We start from the raw sequence: 14,505 nt of genomic DNA, 5'->3' as shown, positions 1-14,505 counted from the left end.
TGCAGAGCCGATGTGTGGACCTGGGCCACAGTGAAAGGGGGGCTTATCGAGTGTCAGGGAGGGAGCGTCCAGGACCCCATTTTCGTCTTTCCAGGGCGCCTCTGGCTGTGGCTTGAGGGGAAGGCGGGGGCAGGGGAGTGGAGCAGGGAGACCCAGGAGGAGGCCGGGGCAGCGCAGAGGAAACAGACGTATCTAGAAAGTGGACCTGACAGGTCGGGCTGATGGAATAAATTCAGTGAGGGCGGGAAGCGGAAGGTTAACTGCGAGGTGCTTACAGGAGCAGCTGTGGATCGTGGAGCCATTTCATGGGAAAGAGCGACTGCAGGGTGGGGGCCGGACGGCTGGGCCGGGAGGAGACCAGGAGTTCCACTTTGGAGAGGTTGAGTCGGGGTGCCTCCTGGCCGGCCAGGTCGGGGTGCTAGAGGACGGTTCGACGTGCAGCTCTGGGGCTCCAGGGAGCCTTCTGACCAGGCCTCAGTGCTGACGGGGAGCCCAGGTGGGGACCCTCGCCTTCACCACTGGTAGGAGTAGTGTTAGTGACTCAGTCGTGTCTGATTCTGTGCGACCCCGTGGACTGTAGTCTGCCCGGCTCCCCCAGGCTCCCCTGTCCCTGGGATTTCCCAGGCAAGAATTCTGGAGTGGGTTGCCATTCCCTTCTCCAGGGGATCGTCCCAACCCAGGGATCGAACCCAGGTCTCCTGCACTGGCAGGTGGATTCTTTACCGTCTGAGCCACCAGGGAAGCCTGAGATCACCACTGCTGTCGCTCATTCGCAGAGGGCCCTTTCCGAGTGCTGGGGGCATGTGTGCATGGCCATCTGGTCCCTTTCTCCCTGGGCTTCCCTGGTGGCTCAGACTGTGAAGAATCTGCCTGCCAATGCAGGAGACACAGGAGACTTGAGTTTGATCCCTGGAGGAGGCGATGGCAACCCCCTCTAGTGTTCTTGTCTGGAGAATCCCATGGACAGGGGAGCCTGGGGGGCTACAGGCCATGAGGTCGCACAGAGTCTGACATGACTGAGCACGCACGCACACATGTGCCTTCTCCAAGTGATGACCATACTTGGCATTGGCCCATTTCACAGACGAGAAGATGGAGGACTTGGTGGAAGCCCACAGTCATCCACTGGCCAGTGGCTGGGGCTCCAGGAGCAGACAGGCCCCCGCTGTGGCAACCCCCATTTCCTCTCCCGCCCACCCTCCTCCTGTCTGCTTTTCAGATTTCCAGAGCCCAGTGCAGGGAGAGGGCGTGCAGAGGACTAAGGGGTTGTGAAGGGCACAGCTTAACTTGCTTTGTCTGATTTTCTGCAGGGCCTGGCTGGAGAGCGGGGCGCCACGGGGCCGTCTGTAAGTGTGGGGCCGTGTGTGTGGGCCTCCCCCGGGGCGACGGGCTCTGGTGCAGGCACAGGGTACCAACTCGGTGGGTGTCTGCCCCAGGCAGCCTGGCTGAGCTCAGGCCTCGGGCATGCCAGACCCAGCCCAGCCGGGATGGAGCAGAGGGAGAGAATCGGGCAAGCTGGGTGCAGCGCCAGCTGCCCAAGTTGGGAACGGGGGACTTTGGGAAGTGGGGACCCCCCCCCCAGGGCATATGAAGTATGGGCTGAAATAGCCGCCTACTGAAGGGCTTGGATGAGAGTCCTGAGGTTCTTCTGGGGAGCCCAGGCCCCTGGGTTAACGTGCTGTGTGACCTGCAGAGTCCCTTGCTTTCTCTGAACTTCCCAGGAGTAGATATAGACAGCTGACCACTCATTTCCCATCTTAAAAATAAGAATTCACAAGACTCAGCCCCTATCTCCAGGGCCAAGGAAGTGGACACATGCCCAAGTCTTATGTCAGAGGCACGAGGCTGTGGGAGAAGGGGGGTTCTTTGCTGAGCGTCTTCTATGTGGAGGCCCTCTTCATCCATAGTGGGTTTAAGCCTCACAGCGCCCCCGCGAGATGGTGCTTTGTTTTCCCTCTTTCCTAGAACTGGCAGCTGAGGCCCAGAGAGGTTAACCAACTTGCCCTAGGTCACACAGCTAGACCAAAGTAGAGCCAAGATTTAAACCCAGGAGTGTTAGCCTCCAAAGGCAGGCCTTCCCCAAGCTTGTTATTGAGAGTGATTTATTTAATCCTCCTAATATCTCTGTGAGGCAGGCACTGTTATTATCCCCATTTTGGAGATGGAAAAACTGAGGCACGGAGAGGTAAAGTCACACAAGAGTAAGTGGCCTCCTAGGTGTTATGGTGAGGCTGATATTACCGGCCCCGTTTTATTTATTTAAATTTTAATTTTTTACATTTATTTATTTTGGATGTGCTGGGTCTTTGCTGCAGTACATAGGTTCTCTAATTGCAGCGCGGCCTGTGAGATCTTAGTTCCTTGACCAGGAACTGAACCCACGTCCCCCCGCACTGGAAGGTGGATTCTCAACCACTGGACCAACCAGGGAAGTCCCTGGCCCCAATTTTAGAGTCAGGGAAACAGAGGGGAAGGGCAGGGGACTTGATCCCTGAAAGGGCCAGAACCTGGTTCCAACCTGACTCCTCCCTCCCTAGAAACAGAATTAAGCCCCTAAAGTCAAGGCCATGCCGGCCTGTGCAGAGGTCCCTGGTAGAGAAGCTGGGTACCCATCACTGACTGCGTGACTTTCTTCCCAGGGGGAGCCTGGCGGGAAGGGGGAAGAGGAGGAGAAAGCCGCCGCTGAGGTAACTGTGCCCCTGGCCCCGTGCTCCCCCCTGCCCCCTGGCTGTGTCCTTGCAGGCCAGTCCAGTGGAGCTGGACCGACACTTCTTCCTGAGCGGGGCATCAGCCGCAGGGCGAGTGGGGGCCCACCCAGCGGGAGAGGCAGTGGAGTGAATGGTGACTGCAGCCCGGTGTGAAGTCAGCTGCAGTGGGGAAGCACAGATGGGATGACTGGCCCAGGGCCTGAGGGTGGGGGCGACCCCACCGGAGAGGGTGGAGGAGCCACGGACCTGCAGATGAGACCCTCTGTTTGAAGGAGGCCTCAGGCTGTGGGGTCTCTCTCCAGGGACAGGGCCTTCCCATGACAGTGCCTGGCACACGGATGTGCCCAAGGTCGCAGTGCTGGCGGACTTAAGGGTGTATGGGCAGGTGGAGAGCTGGCTGGTGGATGTGGGAGAGGATGGATGGAAGAGGAAGGCTGGGAGCACACAGCGGCCAGAGCAAGACAGGGCAGGGTGGGGGCGTGGATGGAGCGCGAGCATGGCTGTAGGGACCATACCTTTTGGGAAGCAGAGGGGAGGCTGGGGACCAGGATGATGAGAAGGGAGCGAGGCTGGTGGGGCAAGCTGAGAATGAGTCACCTGGTGTGACAGGGCTCAGCCAGACGTCCAGCACAGCAGGCATGCAGCACCCCTGAGTGAGCTTGGGGAGATCCTAAGCCAGGAGTGGGGGTGTCTGGAGAGATGGGCAGTGGCATTGGAGGTGGGCAGCTGTTTGAGGCAGGCTGGGCTGGAGGGGGTAAAGCTGGGATCAGGGGACCTTCCAGAGGTCCTTATGGGATTGGAGAAGGGGGAAGAGGCTGGAACCATGGCAGCCATGGTGGGCACAAGAGGCAGTGGGAGGAAGATGTGAATGCTGGGGTCACTTGTGATGGAAGACTGGGAGGGTACCCACGACTTCCCCCTGCCCAGTTTCATCAGCATGCCTCCTGTGGCCCAGGGACTGAGGCTTAACTGAGTCCTAACAGAGGGGGCCTGGAGCCCCTGCTCCTCACTGGGGACACCCCCATCCCAGACACTACCCAGAGCCCAGCTTCTCATGGTCTTTGATGGGAAGAGCTCTCTTGTGTAACTCAGTAGCATGCTCTCCGGTTTTCTTTAGCTTTAAGCTCAATTAATCTGAGTGTCATGACAGAGCTGTCATGTTCCACCAGCCAAAAAGGTTCCTGTTTGCTGCAGACGCCGGGGCGGGGCTTTGCCTCTCTACCATCACTTTTTTTTTTTTTCAAAGTGACCTTGTCATCTTGTCTCCTCCATTAATCAGCCTATTCATGTGTCCTGACACACGAGGTCCTTCGCCATGTGTAGGCTGGGTCCCAGGAACGCAGAGGCGCCATCTTTGTGCCCTCCCACGGGCCTTCCGGAAGCCTCGGCTCTGCCCTCGGGTGGGTGGGACCGGGAAGGAGACCAGCAAAGCGCCTCCCGACCATGGGTCCCTATGAGGTGCTCTTCCCACAGCAGGATATTTTCTGGAAAGAAGGGCGCACAGGGAGGCAGCTGGCGGTCACGGGAGCAGGCGAGCTCAGGCTGGAGGCAGACAGGCCTGTGTGAAGCCCTGGGCTTGGCCATTTCCGGCTTGTCCACTTCCGGGCTGTGGGGCCGCAGGACTCTGGTTACCCCGTCTGGGCTTCAAGTTCCGTGTCTGTGAACTGGAGTTCGAACCCCAGCCCTGGTGCCGGGGTGTCTCTTATCTGTGGTGGCCGTTGTGTTGACGATGGTGACCAGAGGAAGTGGCGGGCTGGGACAGGATGCTGGAGCAGAGTGGCCCTGACCCCACGGCTTTCTCCACCCCAGGGCGAGGGGGTGCAGCAGCTGCGGGAGGCCCTGAAGATTTTGGCCGAGAGAGTGCTCATCCTGGAGCACATGATTGGGATCCACGGTGAGTGGTGACCCACGCTGAGTCCAGCATCTTCCTCCGCCCCACCTCCCCTGCTGCCCTCGCCTGCTGCCTCTGGTCCCCTCTCTCCCTGCCCTGATGGCCCTTGTCCCACCCCTGCTCAAGAACCCTCCATGGCTCCCTGCTGCCCGAGACCAACATAGAGCTCCCAAGTCCCTCCCCTAGCACAGCCTGGTGTGCGGTGACTCAGCCATCATCCAGGTGCCCGGGGCCCCTCCCACCTCCACACCTCTGCTCAGACTGGTCCCTCCTGAACACCAGCTCTGGCCTCAGGGCCTACTCTAGGATCTCTTCCTCTGGGAAGCCGCCCTCCTGTCTTCTCCTTGTGCTCCGCTGAGCCTTCTGTTCCCTTATGGGGTGGGGTGTCTATATCTCTCCCTGGCACCTCTGCAGTGCCTGGAACCTGGCCCTGGTCAGCATTGTTTGAAGAATGAATGAATGAGTAAATGGTGAATAGGTAGATGAATGAGTGGGAGAATGAATGAATGGATGAATGAATGAATGAATGGATGAATGGATGAGTGAATGAATGGATGAATGGATGAGTGGATGAATGGATGAATGGATGAGTGAATGAGTGGATGAATAAATGAGTGAGGGAATGAATGCATGAGGACTAGACACTGGCAGCCGCTTTGTCCCACCCTCACTGGGCACAGAGCTTCCCTGGCTGGTGGGACTGGAAGTGAAGGGGCTTCGCGGGCTCCGGAGGCCCTGCGTGAGCCCACCCTCCTGCTTTCCTTCCAGATCCCCAGGCCACCCCTGAGGGGGGCTCTGGCCAGGACGCCGCCCTGAGAGCCAACCTCAAGATGAAGCGCGGAGGCCCCCCACCCGATGGCTCCCTGGCCGCCCTGCTCGGGCCCGACCCCGGGCAGAGGAGTGCTGGCCGGACCAGCGGCGGGAAGTAAGAGGCCAGCTCTCCCAGAGGAGCCCCGGCTCCGCCAGAGACCCCTCCCCGAGGCCTGTGCTGCCGTCGGCACTGAGGACGCCCCAAGTGGGACTGGGCTCCAGGCCTGGGTGCCCGTCAGGGATACTGGCTCCCAGGGGCCTTGGGGACATATGGCAATGCCAGAGGCAGGGGCCAGAGGGGCCCAGCGCCCCCGGCGGAGCCCTGCCCTGGTCCCTGCCCTCCCCACCCCCACTCCCTGCTGGAGACGGGGTCTGGTGGCTGGGCGGGGCGCAGGAATCGTCATAATACTCGTCATTTACTGGGTCCCTGAGTCGTCTGGGCCCATCCGGGGAACTTCCCTACATTGTCTCATTTAACCCTTAGGACGTAGGCTTGTTCCCCCCACTTTACATGGGGGCAGAGGCTGGGAGAGGATAAATCACCTGCCCGAGGCCCCTGGACCGTGGAGGACTGGGGCAGGATTTGAACCTGTGTTCTCTCTACCTGCCAGCTCCCCCTCTTCACGGGGACACTTAGACAGGGCAGGCGCTGGGCCGGGTAGCCCTGGAGGCTCCAGCCGGGAAGGAGGGCAGGCCCTGCCCAGCTAGAGACCCTGGGGGCCCTCCGGCCTCCTTCCTAGACACCCCTCCCTGGGCTCGGGGGTCTGCTTCACAGGTGGGGAGGTGGGCAGGTTGGCCTTTAGCTGCTCTTGAAGGCCAGGGAAACTTTGAATAAACCCCTGACAGTCACTGGACTTGGAGACCATGAGAGAGGAGCGTTGGGGTGCCAGGATCCTCAGACTGAATTGGCATCGCCCCCTGCTGCATCCTAATCCCTCTGACCCCACCCACCCTGCCAGGGCCTCCCATCGCTGAGCAGCGAGGAGGAGGATTGAATGGGACGGTGCCCCCACTGGGGCCGTCCCTCCAGCCCCAGCCTCTCCCAGACTTGCTGAGAACCAGCAGGGTTAGGGTTAGGGTGGCCCCTTCGAGTTACAAGGCAAATCCTGTGTCCCAAGGAGAAGGAGGGGTCGCCACCTGATTCCCAGGCCCTGCTGGGGAGAGACACTCTGCGCTCGGTCCTGCGGGCCCAGCCTGGCTCCCGTCCCGGGTCCTGGTGCCCCAGAGCAGCTCAGACCACAGCCCTCAAGGCCTCTTGGGCGTTAGGTCCTCTGTGCCCTGGACCCGCCCTGGTGCTCCTCTCTTGCCATCTCGGCCACGGCAGCAAACGCAGACATTCCCAGGTGCTGGCACCGCCCCCATGGTCTCCCCTGTGGCAGGAGTGACTTGTCCCCACCGCCCGGGTGCTACTGGGAGGCTGTGCCCCCTCCCTCTGGGCCCTGGTAGCCTCTCCCTGCCCTCGAGGTCTGGACTGCCCCTCAGGAGGCAGGGCTGGCTGGGTGGGGGGCCAGGATGTGGCTTCTTGCAAGCCTGTCTTCACGGAGGGGCGGTAACCCTCTGACAATAAAGTTGCTCTCCCACTGTGGTCTGGCGTCACATGGTAGCTGGCCGTCGGGAGGCCAGGTCAGCTTCGGCCAGGCCCAGCCCCGGGGGGGTCTGACGGGAGCCTCTGGGAGTCAAGGGGACCACAAGGCCCCGAGGCAGGGCAGCCTGGCTCTGCCCCCTGGGAGCCCCATAAGGGGGGCTAAGAGAGCGAGGGGTGCTCTTCAGAGGCCGCCCCACCTTCCAGTCTAGGCTGGGCCCTGGGCCAGCTCTGCTAGTGGGAGAGAGTGAGGTGGGGAGGGTGCTGGGCCCTGGGCAGAGGGACCCACACCTGCCACGCTCCTGCCCCAGGCCTAGGGTCTTGGACTTGTTTGCCTGGGCCCAAGTCCAGGTGGGGGCCCTGGGACCGTCCCCTGAGTCCTCAGCCGAGGCCGGGGACTGGCTGAATGCCGCCCAGGGCTTCCTGCAGGCCGTGTCCCACCAGAACTCAGGGCCTTGCTGGGCCCACCGCCACCGCACACGCTCTGATGGCAGCCCCCTTCCCACGGCAAGACGGTGTGTTTCCAGCTGGAAGTGTCGGGCTGAAGCAGGAACCAGGGGCCCGGTCTGGGAAGACCCTAAACACTGGAGGGGGAGACGCCAACCCAGAGGGGACGGGTGGCTGTGGCCGCTTCTCACTGTCACTCCGGCCTCCCCCTTCCACCTGGATGGTGGCATGACCTTTCTGAAGTGCACGCAGGCAGCACCCCCTTTACTCATGAAGCAGTGGTGGCTCCTTGTTCCTGCTCTGCAACTTGTCATTGTCATCCAAGCCTCTATCCTCCTGGCTGCTAGCCGCACGGAGGCACCACCTGGTCTTGTCTCTGTAATGCCTGTGGGTGTGGGTGCCCCGCAAGGCGCTTGGTGCCTGCAGGGCATGGGAGAGAACAGGACACAGGGCCGGGGTGTCTGGGCCTCACAACCCAGGGGATCATAGCTCTTGGCTTCGGGCAAGAGCCTCAGACGCATCACCTCCTCTGACGCCTGCGTCCCACAGCTGGCTCAGCCCCTCGTGAGCCCCGTCGTGAGCCCCATCGTGACCATGTCTGTGCTGATGTGTGGAGGCCCTGACCTGCACAGCCTGCAGGTCCCACGATGAATTCAGACAGTGAGGCACGTCACCTGGAGTGCCCCGGGGATCTGGGACGGGGCTTCCAGGGCAGGCCCCCTTCCTCTGCCCATCTCCGCGCAGCCCCTGGGGAGGGGGTTCATAAGGGTCAGCCCAATACAGGGGCCAGGCATCCCTGAGCCCCCACCCCACCCCCCATCTGCAAGGTCCAACCAGGGGGATAAGGAGGGAGAATTGGCTCAGCCTCTCCCCTGGCTCAGCTCGCCACCCGCCTGCCACCCTCAGAGCACACCCCTCTCTCCAGGCACTGCCTCCTGTGCCCTGGTGTCCAGATCAAATCAGAACAGGGGCGGGCGGACAGCTCTTCACTAATACCTTCCCTTCCAGGCCTGCTCCCCCAGGGTCCTGAGCAGCCCTAGTCAGTGGGACCCTCTTCTCTCCACCCCTCTGCCTGGCTGAGCCTGGGGGAGCAAGACATCAAAGGACGCAGACTCAGGGCCCTGACCTGCGCCCCCCTCTCCCTGGCCGGGGTCCCCAGCATCTCCTGGGCAGGGCAGGTGCAGGGCTGGGAGTCTAGGCCTGGACGCAGTTCCTCCACTCACAGCCAGGAACCCCCGCCAGCCCTACCTTAGTCAGCCACCAGCCAAAGCAGAAATTCAGGATCGCCTAGGTCAGACAGTGGCTCAGTTGGTAAAGAATCTGACACCTGGGTTCGATCCCTGGGCTGGGAAGATCCCCTGGAGGAGGGCATGGCAACCCACTCAGTATTCTTGCCTGGAGAATCCCATGGACAGAGGAACCTGGCAGGCTACAGTTCATGGGGTCACGAAAAGTCAGACAGGACTGAGTGACTAACACTTTCACTTCCAGGTCAGACAGTGACTCTTGGCAAGTGCCTGGATGTGGCCACAGCATGGAGAGGACTCCGGCTGCGCTGACCTTCAGTGGCTCCCACCGGGTCAGCGGCACCTGTGGTTAAAACATCCAAAGGCCCCTGTGCTGACTGACCACAGCTCCCCGCATGCCCCCACCATCCCGACCTCTCCTCTAGCCTCCCTGGAATCTAGCACCTGGCTCCAGCGCCAGGAACAGAACCTATGGTGATGGATGGGCTCCTCTGCTACACTGATCGTAAAACATTTTTAGTGTCTCTCCTGACACAGACAATGAGAAGCTGATGGCAGAGCTGGGGGCCAGAGGGTACTTTTGCCTCTGCCTGGGGGAACATGATGGCCTCAGGCGGAAATTTATAGCTGATGTGCTGCCTTGGGGCTTCCCTGGTAGCTTGGATGGTAAAGAACTTGCCTGCCAAGGCAGGAGACATAAGAGACGCAGGTTCGATCCCTGGGTTGGGAAGATCCCCTGGAGGAGGCCATGGCAACCCACTTCAGTATTCTTCCCTGGAGAATCCTATGGACAGAGGAGCCTGGCAGGCTACTGTCTATAGGGTCACAAAGAGTCAGATAGACTGAAGCGACTTAGCATGCACACATGTGCTGCCTTGGGACGGGCAGTTGGAAGGAGGGCTTGGATGGCCATGGTCAGAAACCCAGAAGTGGGCCAGAAGCCCCAATGAGCCCACACTAGAGTTTTTGGGGCCTTCCAATAGGACCCCTGTTTTCTGGGGCACCCCCTTGGGACTTGAACTCAAGAGAACACGGTGACCTGTTTTCTGGGACCAGGAGGGAATCAGGGTGAGGCTGGAAATTAATCAGACACTCGCCTGATCCCCGCCGGGGGTTCAGGGGTCACCTCTGAGCATCTCCTTTCCCAGAATGCACTGGGTGAAGCTGGCCCCTCCAGGCTGGGTGGGAAGGGCGCCTGGGGGCACTTCCTTCTCATCCCACACTTGTTGTGTCCCAGAGACACAGGAGGGGCTTAGAACTATTCTCCTGCCTGCAGGCCGGGAACCGCCCAACTCTGGCTCAGCCCCAGCCAGAAGTGGTCCAGGTGCCACTGGGGTCCCCAGCCCAAGCTCTCACCTGCCTGGACCAAAACGTCACCCTCAGGTAACCCAGCCCCACGCCCCGCCCCGCCCCATGTCACTCAGCTGCGGTCTTCTCCTGGGGAGGGTCACACGTGTGTCCCCAGTGTCCAGCTCTGATCACCGAAGTGAGTCACAAAGGAGGGAGACTCCTTCCCAGATCCCGGAGGCAGTGACTGAGGTGGTGGGAGGGGGGCCTCGGTCAGACCCGAAGCCCCCTCCCCACTCTGACTAACCTGCATCCGCAATCCCCGCTACCCTGAGGTTTCTGGAACTCTCCTCCAGACCTGGTTTATGGATTATAAAAAAGAGAATTTCACGAGATTTGCAATTACTTGAATTCCAGGGAGATTTATTTCCAATGTGATTAATAAATTCTAATGTCATCTATAACTTTCAATTGCCAGTTAATTAACATGCAATGGGTGCATTGTAAAAGGCAAATTAAGTGCTTTCTCAGGCGGGGGCTGGTACATCTAATGAGCCAACGTGTCCCGAAGGAGACAGCCAGGCTCACATGTGCCAGTCCCCGCCTCCTCCATACTGATGGATGTGTGACATTTGGATAGCAAGTGACAACCTGGCTTCAGTGTCGTCATAAAAGCTGCCTCCAAAACTCGTGGTATCTGAGGTTGAAGCTGGTTTCTATTCACATAAATGCAACCTGAAGGGGATTCAAGTGATAATTGAAATTAAGAGTCCGGCTCTGGGAATTCCCTCATGGTCCAGTGGCTAAGACTCCATGCTTCCAATGCAGGGGGCCCCGGGTTCGATCCCTGGTCAGGAAACTAGATCCCACGTGTCACAACTAAGAGTTCGCGTGCCGCAACTAAAGAGCCCATATACTGCAAAGAACATTGAAGATCCCACTTGCCGCAACTAAGACTGGTACGGCTGAATAAATACATACTAAAAAAAAAAAAACAGTCTGGCTCTTCACTCCCATGGGCTGAGTGACTGTACCAGTCTCCCGAGGCTGGGGTAACAAATGGCCAAAAACTTTCCCCCACATTTCTGGAGGCTGAAATCAAGGTATGGGCAGGGTCGTGCTCCCTCTGAAGGCTCTATCCAGGGGAGAATCCGTTCCTTGCCTTTTCCAGTTTCTAGAGGCCGAGGGCATCCCTTTGGCTCGTGCCTGCATTGCTCCAGCCTCTGTCCCTGTCTTCATGACCTTCTCTCCTGCGTCTGTCTTGTCCTCTGTGTGTCTCTCATAAGGACACTTGTCTCTGGGCCATCCAGAATGACCTCTTCATCTCAAGATCCTTGACTTAATCCCATCCACAAAGACCCTCTTTCCAAACAATGTCATGGTCAGAGGCTCCAGGTTTAGGACTCGGACATATATTTTGCCGGGGGGTGGGGGGGAGTGTTATTCAGCCTATGACAGTGACCCTGGGCAAGTCACGTAACCTCTTGGGGTTTCCATTTCCCACCTCTTCCAATAAAGTGCTGCTTCAGTGAACTAGTAAGAGCAGCTTCTACTCCTCGTCAGGCGCCGTTCTGAGCCTATCACATGCAACCTCAGGAAACAGGTACTTTAGCATCTTCGTTTTTCTGGTGAGCAGATTCAGGCAGCAGGGTGTTATAGCGACTCACCCCAGGTACCAAGTGGTGGGGCCAGGATTTGAACCAGGCCACCTCACCCTACAGCCTGAAAATGAAAGTGGGGCTTCCCTTGTGGCTTGGATGGTAGAGAATCTGCCTGCAGTGCAGGAGATCTGGGTTCGATCCCTGGGTTGGGAAGATCCCTTGGAGAAGGGAATGGCTACCCACTCCAGTATTCTTGCCTGGAGAATTCCACGGAGAGAGGAGCCTGGTGGGCTACAAAAGTACCTGGGGTTGCAAAAGAGTCGGACATGACTGATCGACTAACACTTTCACTTTTTTCGCCTCACCCTGCAGCCTACAGCCCCCACCCTTTTTTGTAATTGAGCTTTTTGAAATTAAGCAATAGTTCACATACCATTCAACTCCCCTATTTCAAATGTGCAATCCAGGGGGTTTTAGTGTGTTCAGAGTTGTACAACCATCACCACAATCAATTGTAAAACATTTTCATCCCTCTGAAAGAAACCCCTTACCATTTAGTAATACCCCCCAATCTCCCGTTTCTCCCATTCCTGGGCAACCACTAATCTGCTTTTTCTGTCTCTATGAAGTTACCTGCTCTGGACATCTCATAGAAATGGAATCAGACACTTTGGCATCTGGCTTCTTTCATTTAGCATGGTGATTTCAAGGTTCATCCATGTCGTGGGTGTATCAGGGCTTCATTTTAGTTTGTGGCCAAATAAGAGCCTATACAATTAACCACTACCATGACCTGTAAGGTCCCTGGTCACTCTGAAAACTTCTCTGTAAGATGGACACAATCCAGAAATCTCAGTCAAACCCTGAGGTTTGATCTGTCAAGATTCTGTAGGACTGGGGGCACAGACCCTGTCACCCCTCTGCCCACGGCACTGCCCTCTCTCTTGACTGGATTCCTGGCACAGTGAGAACCCCGGTGAGGGCGGTGGGTGAGCCAGACTGCCAGCCGTCAGGCCCGGTCACTTCCCAAGTGCACCTGTTCTGCTCTCACCTGGGTCAGCGCTTCCTGGTCTTTCCCACGACACAGCTCACAGAACACAGGATACGACTGCACGGCACTCAGGGTAAACAGCCAGAACTGCCCTCCGCAATGTGCCCAGCTTGGAGGGTCTGGCTGCCCCAGCCCCTGCCTGGTAGCCTCCAAGGAGTTAAGCCACCTGAGCTTGTCTAGAGATAAGCCACCTGAGCTTATCTAGAACCCAGCTGCAGTCCAGGCCTGGGAAGCTCTGACCTCAACTGTCAGGGCTTGAACCCAAGGGATGCTCCTGCTGGATAGGAGGCTGGAGGAGGTGCTGGCTCTTCACCAGCCAGGTCTTCAGACCGCCCTCTGTCAATGGTTGAGGAGGGGGAGGGAGGGCACGAGAGGAGAGATGGCTGGACCAGGCCTCTACGGGCCTTGGTACCCAGGTCCTCAGGGAGAAGAGGGAGGGGTTGAGTGGTTAAGGCTGGAGACCCAGGGCCACCAGCACTGCCTCAGCTGTGCCGAATGAAAGGTCAAGGGCACCACTCTGGGGCCCCTCACGCTGACTGCAATGAGGTTGCTCTGGTCGTAAGCAAGATGAACCCATCCTGAGTGCCTCCAAGAGTCACGGGGCAATCGCAAGGCTCCAGGAAACCCAGTGGACCCCAGGGATAGGGATGGGAGAGGCGAGGCCCCAAGGGAATAACACCGGATCTGAGTCAGCCCCCGGGACCTCTGCGGCAGGAGGAGGTTGCTGATTCCCATGGCTCTGTTGCGTGTCCATCCCTCCTCTCACCGAGATCCACTGTTCTGTCTCTGGACTCATGGCTTCTGCCTGCTGGTGGCTCCTGCCTCTTCCCACCATGCTCCTGCCTCTTCCCACCATGGTCCCTGCCTCTTCCCACCATGGCTTGCCATGAGCTCTTGCTCACTCACCTCTCACTGTAGGTGGCTTTGCAGTCACCCAACATTAAGGTGGTTGTCAAACATCTTCACTATCTCCCTGACAGCTCTCAGACTCCCTGGCACCTCCCTAAAGGAGGAGGACTCCTGCTCTTGGAAGATGAACTCAGGCCCAGGTACCGTGCCTTCCCAGCTGGACACAGGTACTTGGCAGGGAAGGAGGACTCTGGGAACCTAAGGCCAGAAGCCCCAGAGAACCTGAAGTGTGGGCTTTGCTGCCTGTTGGTGGCAGAAGCTGCCATCCCAGAGGAGAAGGAATGCTTAGGGCCCTAAGCTGGGCTCCTGTGGGCCAACAACAGTCTGATCTCCATCAGAGCTGTATTCTCAAACATGACCACTCCAGCCCTGCTCTCCAGCTGTTCAAGGACCTTGATTGCATCCATCCAGGTCCTCAGGATGCATCAGGAGCACACCACTGTCCACTCTCTCACCCCACCACCCACTGCCCTCCATGCTCCAACCACCCTGGAGGGCTCAGCTCATAGCAGATTGGGTTCGAAAGGACTGGCCTTGACTTTCCTTCAGCATCATGACTATAAAAGAACTTAAAAAAAAGACAAAATCAAAAGGTGCATTGCAGTTAGGGAAGATGTGCAGTGAGGCCAGACTGAGCCCTGCTGGGCACAAGCCCTCCACTTGGTGAGAACAAATGTTTTTAACGAAGCCCTGTTGCCATGGTGATCACCGCATCTCAGCTTACCGAGGTGGCATTGCAGATCTGTGGGGAAAGAACAGATTATTCAATAAATGATGCTGGGATATTTGCTTAGCTATTTGGAAAGAAATAAAATTAGCTCTTTCCTTCACACCATACTTCAATAAATATTCCAGAGGATTTAAAGAATTAGATGTAAAAAGGGAAATTATTATTATCTTTTTAATCTTAGGAGAAACTATAGGCAAATATTTGATCTTGGGGTGGCTAAAGACTCTTAAACATAAAAGTAG

At 58.1% G+C, this 14,505-nt stretch overlaps 1 protein-coding gene across 3 annotated transcripts in view; it reads left to right on the top strand.

Moving 5' to 3' along the window:
- Positions 1 to 6,994, top strand: part of COL26A1 (collagen type XXVI alpha 1 chain) — a 164,303-nt gene extending 157,309 nt beyond the window's left edge. For 2 of the 3 annotated variants that reach the window (XM_005225215.5, XM_059881430.1), the window contains 4 exons: positions 1,311 to 1,346; positions 2,640 to 2,687; positions 4,518 to 4,602; positions 5,368 to 6,994. In XM_005225215.5, coding sequence (XP_005225272.1) covers positions 1,311 to 1,346; positions 2,640 to 2,687; positions 4,518 to 4,602; positions 5,368 to 5,528 — 330 coding nt within the window. In that variant the 3' untranslated portion in view covers positions 5,529 to 6,994. The remainder of the gene's footprint in view (positions 1 to 1,310; positions 1,347 to 2,639; positions 2,688 to 4,517; positions 4,603 to 5,367) is intronic. The other variant, NM_001193154.1, reaches the window with a different exon arrangement.
- The last annotated feature ends 7,511 nt before the right edge of the window (positions 6,995 to 14,505 follow it).

This window comes from Bos taurus, chromosome 25 (assembly GCF_002263795.3).
Source record: "Bos taurus isolate L1 Dominette 01449 registration number 42190680 breed Hereford chromosome 25, ARS-UCD2.0, whole genome shotgun sequence".
Classification (NCBI taxonomy): Eukaryota; Metazoa; Chordata; class Mammalia; order Artiodactyla; family Bovidae; genus Bos; species Bos taurus.
The sequence above is the reverse complement of the archived record's forward strand: the minus strand, read 5'-3'. Positions and strand labels throughout refer to the sequence as shown.